This window comes from Nicotiana tabacum, chromosome 23 (genome assembly GCF_000715075.1).
Source record: "Nicotiana tabacum cultivar K326 chromosome 23, ASM71507v2, whole genome shotgun sequence".
In the NCBI taxonomy this organism is placed as follows: domain Eukaryota; kingdom Viridiplantae; phylum Streptophyta; class Magnoliopsida; order Solanales; family Solanaceae; genus Nicotiana; species Nicotiana tabacum.
Genome location: NC_134102.1, coordinates 144,370,427 through 144,383,704, shown reverse-complemented (window position 1 = coordinate 144,383,704; position 13,278 = coordinate 144,370,427). Strand labels below are relative to the sequence as shown.

Genomic DNA, 13,278 nt, shown 5'->3' with positions numbered 1-13,278 from the left:
TTATCTCTTATTGTGTGTGTAGAATTGATATACAGTTTGATGGACCTTGAGTTTCCATCAAACATTCATTTTTGTTCAGAACGAGTAGTTTAGCCTTCCTGTCTAATGCAACAGAAAAATACCACCAAGGGGTGCAAATTGCTCAATTTTGAGTGATTTATTGACTAACTTGCTAAGCTGACGCTATCGACCTTTAAAAAAAATACTAAGGTTAAATGTGATGAACAATAAATTGAATGATAAGTAATACTCCATTAGTTAATCAAAATGCAGGGATGACAAGAGCAAAAGATCCCTGTTGTTTAGTATATATCTTTTCCTTGTATCTTCTAGCAGGTTTAAAGTCAGAACAGAACAATCTTAAGATAATCTACATAGCTATACTAAATTTAGTACTTTTGCATACATGAAATTTGCAGTCTACATTTTTCTATTTTTATCTTAAATTCATAGAGAGTCACCAAGGAATGCTGTGATGAAATATGACTAGATATATATGCATATTGAGGAGACACAAACAGAATGCAGTAAAACTGATACAAAAAAAGGAAAAGGAAACCCAAAAAAAAAAAAAAAACAAAAAATACAGTACTCTAATCTAATGAAAATAAGGCATCTTTGTAGGAGGAAGCGTTTCTACTACTGGAGAGACTCCATTTATCGGAAAAGCCGACGGAGCTGGCGGAAGAAGAGGTTCCACTTTTGCCACATTTGGCTACAGTTCTCACACTCTCAATCAACTCTTGAGTGGCAGTCTCTTGTGACAAAATCTCCAATAATTGTTTAGGACTTATCACCAATTTCACTTTCCAAAAACCACCACCACTGCTCCTCTTCTTTCTCTGGCTGTGACTGCTGCGGCTATTGCTATTGCTATAGCGATACAATGCTTCTGTGTAAGACCTTTTTAATAATCCTTGGCTATCAAATGACATTCTATAAGGAGCAACCACTAGATTTTGGATTTGAGGAGGAAGTGGCACGCTGTTTGATCTTACATGTCCTATTTCTATCTTGGCCATAACATTATCAATATTCTCAGTAATAATATTGCTGCTACTATATTGATCATTGTTGAGCGGCAAAAGATAATAAGATTGTCCTGCTAGTAATACTTCTTGTGCTGGTAGTGGCTTCCAAAACAAATCATGGCTTCTAAAAATGCCGTGTCCTTGGAATTCTTCAGTGATTGACTCTACTGTAACCGGGGCTAAGAATTCCATAATGCCACCTGTGGATGTTATCACTTTCACCATATCTTCATTTCCATCTCCAAATCCTCCAAACAAGCAATTCCCCATATTTTCTAGGTGGAATGTTTAGTTCTAGCTAGGGAAAAAAGGGAGGGAATTAAAGGGGTGAGGGTGGAATATATATGGGGACCCTAATTTGATGGTCTTGCATCGTCGGTGGAACTCTTCTTTTTGAGCTTTTCTTGATCCCAGCGCATCAGCTAGTAGCTAATTATAAAAGAAAAAGAAAAAAAGCACATAAAGAAGATGAAATAAATATATATATTACTTTGCATAGCATGGCGTTTAACTTAAAGAAAATAAATAAAGAAGGTGTTTGTGTATGGAAAGTGTTATTTGTTTAAGAGATTAATGGGGGCCCAGAATGCATTATCTCCATGAATTCAGAGAAAATGCGCAGTCAAATATAAGCAGCTAAGCTATAGTATTCTCCATTTGCTGCAGAGTTGTCTTTCACTTTTTCTCTTTAGCGAAGGAAAAAAAAAATGGGACAAACTCTTTTTTCTAATTTATTAAAGTGAAAGTGGCAATGACGTATTCCCCACCAAAGGAAACGCATTTTCCTACCAGTCGCAATTTCCCGCATTTCCGCGCGCAACATCTATTCCAAAAACTGTCTAAGCACTTTTTATTTAATCACTGCAAATTATGTAGCTATATATGCCATATTTTTCTGGGGATATCTAGATTAAGCCACTAACTTCAATTATGTGAATGTCAGAAAACGTTATCTGTACTAAATCTTAAATTAAAAGAAAAAGATTTTTTTAGTGGATTAATGACAAAATAGTATTCTAACTATATTAATTCTTCTAAAGTTGTCTTTGGAGCAACGTTAAAGTTGTCTCCGTGTGACCTATAGGTCACGTGTTCAAGGCGAGAAAGCAGTCATTAATACTTGTATTAGGATAGACTTTCAACATCATACCGCTTGAAGTGTGGCTCTTCCTTGGATCATGCGTGAATGCGGGATGCCGTGTGCATCAGGCTGCCCTAACTATACTTACAAAATTTGTTGGAATATGCTCATTTAAGCATGCTATTATGAATGAAGTGTGAATGTTTTGGAGAATTCACATAGTTTGTTTCTTTAAACGTGGTTAAAATATAGTTCATGATTCGCTAAAGTGAATTAAAGTAGAAGTCGGCCGAAGAGAAGAATAAAATGAAAGGGGAATTGACACCTTAATTTGGCAGTACATGCCCAAAAACTTTAGCATTGTATAGCTAAATTTTAAAAACCTACTTCCTATTTATTTCCCCCCCCCCCCAATAACCTACATATCTTTTTCTTTTCCCTCTCTCTTTCTCTCATTATATTTCTTCTTCTATCTCTCCTCTTTCTCTCTCATGGTTTAGCGAAAATTATTGCAAATTATGAAGAAAAAAAATTAGTGGGATGAAAAGGTAAGACTGATCTCACATCAAAGGAAATAGAAACAAAAACAAAGAGAAAAATAGGGGAAAAAAACAGAGTTCAACTTTGTTTTTCTTCTTTTTTTTTTGTTGGATTGAACGAGTGTGTGTGATTGAAATTGGTTGACAACACCTAGACGAGGCTATATACAAAATTTGAGCAAGATTAAAAGTGATTTAGACTGGTTCATGTAAAAAATCAGACCTAAAAATCCAACTGCGACATGTGTATATCACGTTGTATATCTGTGTATATCACACACAGGTTTTTATGGACGTCAGTGTATATCACTTTATATATCGTGTGTATAATACAATATTTTTATGGACTCCTGTGTATATCATATTGTATATCATGTATATAACACAGATTTTCATGGATATACACAGATACACATGATATACATGAGATATCGCTGATGTACATGGAGATATACACGGGATACAATGGGGGATACGCATGTGGAGTCGTCTTAAATCTGGAGTTTTCAATCTAAAATATATTATACAAAGAAGGAATATAAAATTTTGATATACACATAAAAAGATTAAAAGGAGACCTAACAGAGTAATTATCGGAGAAGAAGAGAGAAATTTGTGGGATTGAAAAATATGAAGTGAAATTTGTGGAAGAAAGAGAACAAGAGCATTAAAGAGGGAGAGAGAGGAGAGTGTTGTACAGTCTCTTTTAATTTTGCATAAAAATAATTTTGGCTATAAAATATCAATTAAATATAAGAAACCCTTAATGTTGGGCTATAGGATGCCAACATCTAAAACTAGGGCTTTTTTATACCAATTCTCTTTATAGGTTGTTATACCATACCATTCAGTAGGGAAACCAGAGACTCATGTGAAAGGTAGATCATCATCAAATATGGAAAAGCCAGTATAGCAACGGTGAAATGCAGAGGCCTTTCTTATTGGATCTACGTGGGCCCATTTTGGCAACTTTGCTTTAGCCCATAGATATCAAGCCCACAATATTTCGCCAACTTCTTGTTGAGAAATTCAAATTACAAATGGGCCACCATATAGTAGAATTTCCTCCTACTTCACTAATCACATCCAAAGGAGGAAGTTTCCGTTGGAAATTAGTATTATGCTATTTAGTACCAATATTAGCTATTTACCTTGATACTAGTATTATGTTATTTAGTAGCAATATTAGCAATCTACACAATTTCCGTAATGATTTGATTTATTCCGTAATTATTGGATTTAAGCCGCTGATGTTAGAGTACAGAAATTCAATCTGTACCTAAACTGTACATTCCTAGCTTGGTGTTCTTGAGTTGCATTCCAGTGATCTAAAGATAACAGCGTTCTAATTTTCAAAAGAGCATCTTCTATCATTTCATGGCCCCCAGAGGTGTAAAATCATCATTTGCAACTGATTAATGATTCACTAATTATTGCCAAAAAAGAAAGGACTTTTCTCTAAAGCTGCTTTAATTATAAAATTAGGAGCAATTAAGATGTGTCCACGCACCAGTTTGTATGATTTATATGCCATAACCTAACGAGCGTTGCCTGCTAATGAGTATCAGATGATATGCCAATCAATTGTCTTAATTAGCACCATAACGCAATTGTATTTGTGGTTTTCTATTTTGAGTTGGGAACTGATGAAGAGTTCTCAATCTTTTTACTTAGTCAATTTAAAGTCATAAAAATTCACTTCTTTAGTTCCCCTTGCGTTATTTTGATCTAACAGGTTTTTGTGTAATTATGGATTGGGACTTCTGAAAGAATTTGACTAATTAAAGATTTTTTCATAAATTCTAGTATAGCCCTTGTGCGACATTATACTAAGTTGTATAACAAGATCAAGCCTGTGCCAGTAATATTAATGTAACTCTAATTTGGACTAGAGTTACGGGCAGTTGTTGAGTCCGTTACGTTATTCAAATTATTGATGAGAATTATCTTTCTCCATAGGAAAAAAAAAAGAAAGATAAGCCACACAGCAAAGAAAAGAAAAGAAAAGAAAAGAAAGGTGTATAAACCAAGACTGGATTAAAAAAAAAAAAGCAAAACTTTTGATAAAGAGAAGAAATTAAATCATCTTAAATTATGGCGTATAGAGATTGTTGGTGCGTCCAAACAGAAGCGGACCTACAGTTTAAAATTTATGAATTTCTATGGCAATCTCAAGTTAATACTTCAATAATAATTAGGTTTATAGCACTACTTGGTGAAATAGGTAACATTCGCACTACTCTCCCAGTTGGTTTGGAGGGTGTTGTCCACACGGGCGACGCGGGTTCGATCCCCCCTCAATGCCCTCTGGGTCTGAGCCTATCGTACGGGGCTTGCCTAGTGCGGTTTACATCCCCTGTGTGGTTTGCAGGCTATTACACAGTGAGAGTTTACCCAGTGCGCACATAGTGCTCACCCGAAGGGCAGAGACTGTGGCAGAGGATATAGACTGCGAATTTTTCTGGGGTTCCAAAAACAAAAATTAGGTTTACACACATATATATATGAAAAAATGCTATTAGATTAACGTGAGCCTGTAATCAATAGTATAAACCCGTCATGCCAAAGTGTACGAGAAACATTTAAAAGCAGGTATATTGTTGTTTGTCCTGAAGGTTAAGAAAAATGAAAATAAGTCGCCAATAGTGGAAGTAGTTGTTAACTAGAAGTTGGGTGGCTTCGCGATATTGTGTTGCGTGTGATGCAAACCTCAGAGTATAAATAAATAAATAAAAAGAAACTAATGTTTCCTCATTCTGTGTATGAATATTGGTGTCGCCATAACACGTAATATGAGAAAACTTTAATTTACGAATTACGGACGTCATCAAGTTGTAAGTAGTTGTTAAAATTACTATTAATCCAATTAGCATGGGGTGAATAGTAAAAACTAAAATGCATAGAAGTCCAACAAAAAACAACTAACCAACTACAACAACCAGTACTGTTTATGAATAAAAGCCGGTAAGTAATAAAAGAAGGAATAGAAGTGGTTGCGTCGTCAATTTAAGGGCTCCAAATGAGAATGATTAAAGAAAGAAATTTGAGGAATAATGAGCATCATTAGGACTAAGACTGAGTGTCCTCCTAACGGAATTTTATGTGTTAGTGCTGTTATTATCTTCTGGTAAGACATTGGTTGTGTTGCCCCTTATTCAATGATCCATCCACTTACATATTTATGAATGATGTTGAGGACAAACACTCTACTTTATAATCATCAACTCTTATCTCCTACTTTCATTTCTCATTATATTCCCCTCCTGGCCCAAATTAAACAAAAATATTGTATCATATATATGATATTTTTTGAATTATTCTTCCTCAGATAAGAGTTTTTAATTAAGTAAACCAAATCGTGAGGGAGCTCCTACATTTTCATGCATAAATTTGTGCGATTGATGAGTTCTTTGGCAGTAATTAATACTTGGGAAAAAGTAACAAATTAAATAATGTGAAAAGGGTGGGAGGAAAAACTAATAGAAAGAAGGGAATATGTTGTGAGAAAAGGGAATGAGAGAGTCAAAACACAAGAGAAAGATAAAGGTAAAACATCAACTCAAACGACAACAACCTCACACTTAAATGTATATATGTTCTTACAGTAATTGCATACATATGTACATGTTTTAAAGCATGTAAAGTTCTCTCTTTTAACTTTTGTGATCGAACACTGAAACCTCATTTAGGTAGTACTATATTTTAGAGAAGCAGAACTCCATCCCAATTTAAGAGTCTGATTTAGTTTGTAATTACTAATTAGATAAGAAATGAAATTTTTCTATGTACATACTTACATGACCGAGGATAAATCAACTTTTAGAAAATAGGAACACTGTTTTAAATAAAAATGGGCTTCAAACTATATTTTTGCCTGTACATTAATATATAATGAAAATAAGATGTAATTTTAGAGCGCAATCCCATGATGGACAACTTTCTCATTTCAATTTTTATACCACTAACAAAAAAAGATTCTTAAAGTATTTGACTAGTTAATTACAGATAACTATCTACGCTAAACATGAATTATTAGTAAAGGGTCTACAACGGATTGAACGTTAAGATATAGGGTATGAGATAATGATTAGTAAATCGGATTCATCTTGAGATATAAATTCACCTCTTAATATAAAAGAGTTAGCTAGGTCTGTTTTTGTCTAGAGAATTAACATGAGAGCTTGAAGTGCTATGTGTTTTTGACGTTGATTAGGAACTGATTTTAGTTAATTAAATTCTTCTAGCTAACTTTTTAGTAAAAGTTTAGCTAGAAGGCACTTCATTGAGTATCACAATTTTTTTTTGAAATTGTACGCATATAATCTATTTTAACTGGTTTGGAGGGCCCCATTTAGGCTTCCTTTTTGTTTTCTCATGGAGTAATTATAGAGTAAGAGATATTATATTGACAGGAGTTAAAGTGGGTTTTCATGTAAGTTGTTGTCTATAAAATTTAAAGCAGATTTTCTACTTTAAGAAAATAAACCTTCGTATGTTGCTTGATTTAATCTAAATAGCATATCGTATTGTAGGATAATTACGAGTACATTTGCCTTATTTGTATACATGTTGTCAATTTTACCAGATTCTTTACCAAATTTAATTTAGAAACCATAAAATCATGTAAATTTTTACAATCTACAAATCTATAACATCAGATTTGCTTATGCTGGGTGGACATAATACCTCCAGAACCACTCATACCACCGCGCCGGCCAAGACAACAAAAGACGAATAAATTGATGCTATTTTCTAAAAAGTGACAAATAAAATATTATACTCCCTCCGTTTCATGAATCTATTTCCTTTTTAGTTCGTGCCAAAAAGAATAATCTATTTCCTTATTTGTAAATAATTTGTCTTTATGTAATGATTTACAGCCACACAAATGATTTACATCATTTTACACCATAAGTTCAAAAGTCTTCTCTCTTTTCTTAAATTTCATGCCCAGACAAATAGATTCACATAAATTAAAATGGATGGAGTATAATTATAAGACATTGGAAAAATGAACCTCGTTCAATTCTGAGACCGACAAGACTCATAACAACCTTGAATTTTAATTTATAATAAAGCATTCCTTTGGTTAAGTTCAGTGGCGGATCCAGGATTTTAAGGTCGTGGGTGCTCACTTCCTTTAACATAAAGTTGCTACCAACCACATAGTATATGTGTACAACTATACGAACGCAACAGAGAAAAAAATTAATAAGAAAACGATGGTTAATATTATCATTATCAAAAAAGACTTCTAGTCACAAGTCAAGTAAGAATGGAACGCACGCCTCTACCTTCAGACACACCTTTACTTCAAGCTCAACACCGCAACACCCATTAGTCTTTTCTGTTCCTCGGTGCTTGCTAGCATATTATATCCGTTTCTTATATTTTTTATATAATTATACACAGTTTATGTCGAGGTCAATGGGTGCTAAAGCACCTTAAATTAGTACATAGATCCGGCACTCCCTAGTATAGTTTACTCTATTTGTATTGGTCAACATAATCAGCGGATACTCTTCCAAATTGACTACTCTTGCATGATAGACTTAAGTTAATGGGAAAGTAACACTTCTAAATAGTTTGCATTATTATATGGGAATTAAATAGTTGTACTCTTTTCCTATTTTGAAAATTTTAATATAGACATGTAATTTTCGTACAATAGCTAAACAACATTGACAATATTATATTTTTATAAAAATGAGTATAACAAGCGGGGCGTCACCATTTCCGTACATATGGCACAGAAATGGCAAAAAATGAAGAATGTCCAATAGCACATATTACTCAGTACTATATTCCATTTGTACAGATCAAACGAAATGAAATGAAAGTTTCCTTGTGTTGGGTGCAGTTCATTCATTCAGTGAGGCAATAATATACATATAGTTTGATAGTCTTTGCATGGTACGTACTATTACGAAGTGCGTCAGATTTATATGACCGCAAAAAATAAAGTCGTAGATGAAATGATGTAGTCGGTACTCAAAATGATCAATTGGGAAAGAAAATGTTAAGAAAGAAAATATATGCAATCCCTATTTCCTTTTTATAACTCTCTAATTTGGATGGACCATCAATGGATGAAAGCGCAACTCCTCCGAACCCCACAACTCTCTCGCCGTCTTGTCGTTAGTGTTAGTTGCACGAGTAAAATGAGTGATAGAGAGAGGGAGATTTCCTTGGGATAGTGGTGGTTTCGAGGGAGCTTTTCTTGAGATTTTAAGGTCGAACGTCATTGTTTCTTGACGTAGGGTACCCCACTCATGGAATTTGGGAATCCCTAACCCCACTCGGAACAATAAAGTCCCTCAAATGAGACTGACGTTGAAAATATTTACACTATAATTATAGGTAAATTTTTGTTAAAAATATTACTCCATCTTAATTTATATGGAGGTGTCGCCTCACAAAGGGAAAAAAATATTTACTAACATTATGGCAAAAAAAAGTCATAAACATTTATGTGATTATAAATTATTTCATTAAGAATAAAATTGAAAGTTTAAATTATAATATCTCTAATAAAAAAGTAAGATGTTGCTCCCAAATGCACATGCAAATATACATGATCAACAAGTAATATTATAATAAGTAGAGTGTCGAACCCAAACTTGTGTTAACTACTTACTAATTTTACTCTAATTGTTATCTAGTTGACTCAATCAAAGTTGACTTGAGTGATTATAACTAAGCAGTGAATGTAACAATTAACTAATTTAGCAAGTAATAAATGGTTGTTGAGAGTTCAGTACGTAGAGATAAATATTTCAGGGTTGTGATCGATTCACCAATCCTATTGTGTTCTAATTAACTCTCTTTCTCATACAATTCGCTTATGGTTGCTAATTAATTGAGTAATTGCTCTCGTAGCATTCTCCCGAATTACTACTCACCTATTAAAAATATATTAACTCCTATATTCCTATGAAATCAATCTATCAATAACGCATTAAGATTCCGATATTAAATTAAGCATGGTGATTAGGTATAATCCTATCCTAGCCACAAATCCGTCTCCACTTTAGAGTTAAGATCATGTAGTATTCGATTCTTCTCTAATCTAAATATAGCTTTCCCAAGTATAATCCATATAGTTGATAGAACTTAATTATTGGCCAGACAATCAAGCAATTAAACACAGAATTGAAGAAACAACTATATATTAGCAAATTATAATATAGAAAAAGTCAACTTCGAACAACAATATTCATTACTAAATCACAATTCCAGAACGAATAGGTCTTAGCCACTCATGATAAAGTTAAATAATTTCACTAAGTGTTTGAATTGTTGAAAATATTAAGAAAGATGAAGAAAAACTGAGAATCCATGCTCCCGAGTGTTCCGTGCTTGTGTTTTTCTCTCAAAGTGGTGTTTCCCCCTCCAAAATAGATTTAGACTTATTTTTTATATGAGTTGGGGTGTGTAGGACCAAAAAACCTTGTCGTGAGCGAAGTGGGGAAAAATTCCCGCTACCCAGCGTCTAGGGCAGCACGACGCGCTGGCCTGGGCAGTTTTCTTCCTTTGTTCTCTTTTTGCTTCAAATTGTGCACTTTCGTCCCACATTATTTTCGGGTGACTCCTACACATAAAAAATACTACAAATTAGCATAAATCATCATATTACACATAAAAATTCCATAAAATATGAGTAAAATGCGAGGCAACATACAGATAAATATACATACTTTAAGCCAAATATTTAATGTTTTAGTGAACTAGATTAAAAAGGAAATTACGTTACCTAAACGGAGGAGGAGAGAGTAAGAGCTCTAGTCTCTTGTACCTTTCAATTAGTTTCTATTCACACCGTCCCATTTTATGTGAAGGTTCTATTGCTTGGGAAGTCAAACATTTTTTTATTAAGATTTTCTCAAACTTCTTAAATATTTTGAATACTTTACATTAGGTTTCTAGTACATAAATTTTATTTTAAGAGATTGAAGAATCCATGCTCAAATTCCATAAAATACTACGTATATGCTTTCTCGTAATCCAAACTTTGCATAAATTAGGATAGAACGAGTATTTGTTCTATATTTATTAATTCTCACTCTCTCTGAATATAAGGGTGGTTGATTCTATCTTAGTAGCCTAAGACCCCACCACTGTAAAAGTACACTAATGGCCATGATACGAACCTTTTCATGCATCTACAGACCCTTTTGTGTCCCTAACTACTGCATATAAATGATCATGTTTCCTCCCTTCCCTTTTTTAACTCCCACACGCTACCATCCTCTCTCATTTTCTCAACTTCACACCTTCTCTATTACTTTCTCAATCTGTTTAGATCACATTCTCTCACCACCCTTTCCCTTCCTAAGCTGCCCTTTTATAGGAAAACAAATTACGGTGAACTCCACATCTTTCTTTTTCCAGCTCTTTCCATCTGTTTTTAATTTCCCCCTATTCATTCCGCAGTGTAGCCTCTCTTACAAGTACGGGTTGATATAACAATATTGATGTCAAAAGACATGAATCTATCAGTAAATGGGCAATCTCAAGTGCCTCCAGGATTCCGTTTCCATCCAACGGAAGAAGAACTTCTTCACTATTACTTGAGGAAAAAGGTTGCCTGTGAAAAAATTGATCTCGATGTTATTCGCGACGTTGATCTCAACAAACTCGAACCATGGGACATTCAAGGTACGTAATTAAGTCCTTAGTTTAATCATGTATGAAGTTTATATCATGTCATAATTAAATAATCGAACACTTAAATTTGTATATGCAGAGAAGTGCAGAATAGGAGGATCGACGCCGCAAAACGATTGGTACTTCTTCAGTCACAAAGACAAAAAGTATCCGACAGGAACTCGAACCAATCGTGCTACTGCTGCGGGGTTCTGGAAAGCCACAGGTCGTGATAAAGTCATACACAGCAATTGTAAGAGAATAGGGATGAGAAAGACCTTAGTCTTCTACAAAGGACGTGCCCCACATGGCCAAAAATCAGATTGGATTATGCATGAATATCGCCTCGATGATAATACCACCAACCCCCAAGACGCAGTCAACGTAAGTACTCTTAGACTAAGTTATATATAACAAAGAAATTCGAGAACTGTACAAGGTGAGTAACTTGCACATATTTTTAATTCCAATTTTCCAGGCCTCGGAATCAAGTAGCCCGGAAGAAGGGTGGGTGGTGTGCCGAGTTTTCAAGAAGAAGAATTACCATAAGGCGCTTGAGAGTCCTCATCAGAGTTCATCAGCAGTCTCTATTATGAACTCAAGAACACTTATTCAGAAACCAAACAACGACGGCGTTCTGGATCAAATACTCATGTACATGGGAAGATCCTCGTGCAAACAACAAGATCATGAAAGCAAACACAACATCAACTTGGTCAACAACATCAATAACATTCACTTAGATGATCATCATATGCAAATAAACAGCAACTCGTCCTTCATCAACACCAACAGCGGTACTAGATTCCTACACCTTCCAGGGCTAGAGAATCATCATTCTCCGACGAATAACATGGATGATGACGTGTCATCTCTGCAACTAATCCAACAAGATTGCAGCTTTGGTCATGAGAATATGTTAACAGAAACTGAGCCTTGTTCTGGTGCTGGTCCAAGTGATTGGGTAGCTCTTGATCGACTGGTGGCTTCTCAACTGAATGGCCATGTCGAAACATCGAACAACAAATTATATTTTCCTCTGCATAATAATGGGTTACAGCTGCGTACCAACGGGAGACCAAATGATGAGGACGACGCGTTCTCTCAATCTCAAGCTGCACATGACGACGATGTTGAATTTTGGAGCTATGCTCGATCTTCCTCATCATCACCCTCTGATCCATTATGCCACTTGTCGGTTTAATTCAAAGTATATACATAGCCTTCTCTCGTACCAAATAGGCCACTCTCCATCGTATATTATGTAGAGCACCACGTACGTATATATACTATAGTTCAAAAGACGTCATTATAGTACGTTAGTTTGATTGATACAATAATACTACACGTACTTGGATAATATTTCTGACGGGAGACATTGTCAACTGGAATATCTTTTCCTAATAATTAAGGTTGTCTCCCTATTTCATCATTATATTGTCTATGACTACGCGAAGATACTATCCAACATGCTCTTTTTAATTTCCGGTGATTGCGTAAGATATGTATATGGATCACCCCCATATACTTTTATATTTTTCTTATTGATCAGGACCATAATCATTTTAATAGTGAGATCCCATAAAACTATGCACTTAAATTCTTGAAATTGATATACTTCGTAATTATTACCTTCCACTTACAAAAAGTTCCAGCGTCGGCCAATATAAAATAAACATCAAAATAATTGCCTTAGAGCAAAATAATAAACAAGACGATTATTGAACAAGTGGAAAAGAATTTATGTAGGATTTATTGTAAAGCCTGAAAAGGTTTTGCACATGCTCAAATATAATACTTCCCCAATTAGTTAGCCAATTAGTCCTATGCTTGAGTTGTTATTTAGATTTATTTATTTTTCAGATTTGCATTTAGAGAATATTGCTGACGTTTACATAATTCTATTATGGATTTTGGTAGGTATCCACCAGATTGACGTTATAAAAAAAAATAAAGATGCAATAGAACATATGACCTACTA

The 13,278-nt window shown here is 34.4% G+C and overlaps 2 protein-coding genes across 2 annotated transcripts; one reads left to right on the top strand and one right to left on the bottom strand.

The window, feature by feature from the left end:
* Nucleotides 1-473: 473 nt before the first annotated feature.
* On the bottom strand, nt 474-1,703 carry LOC107824197 (uncharacterized). The gene has a single exon (XM_016650943.2). The coding sequence runs from the start codon at nt 1,299-1,301 to the stop codon at nt 594-596; it is 708 nt and encodes a 235-aa protein (XP_016506429.1). The 5' UTR covers nt 1,302-1,703; the 3' UTR covers nt 474-593.
* Nucleotides 1,704-10,865: 9,162 nt separating this feature from the next.
* LOC107824217 (NAC domain-containing protein 43-like) lies at nt 10,866-12,779 on the top strand. The gene is made up of 3 exons (XM_016650963.2): nt 10,866-11,309; nt 11,398-11,681; nt 11,776-12,779. Exons 1-3 carry the CDS (start codon nt 11,126-11,128, stop codon nt 12,499-12,501), a joined length of 1,194 nt encoding a protein of 397 aa, XP_016506449.1. The 5' UTR covers nt 10,866-11,125; the 3' UTR covers nt 12,502-12,779.
* Nucleotides 12,780-13,278: the final 499 nt, after the last annotated feature.

What these genes read in the sequence shown, in the direction of transcription:
- LOC107824217 (XM_016650963.2), top strand. Translation starts at nt 11,126, where the DNA reads ATGTCAAAAGACATGAATCTATCAGTAAATGGGCAATCTCAAGTGCCT. An exon ending in CGAACCATGGGACATTCAAG is followed by an intron (nt 11,310 to 11,397) that starts GTACGTAATTAA and finishes TTGTATATGCAG; the next exon opens with AGAAGTGCAGAATAGGAGGA. An exon ending in ACCCCCAAGACGCAGTCAAC is followed by an intron (nt 11,682 to 11,775) that starts GTAAGTACTCTT and finishes CCAATTTTCCAG; the next exon opens with GCCTCGGAATCAAGTAGCCC.
- LOC107824197 (XM_016650943.2), bottom strand. Translation starts at nt 1,301, where the DNA reads ATGGGGAATTGCTTGTTTGGAGGATTTGGAGATGGAAATGAAGATATG.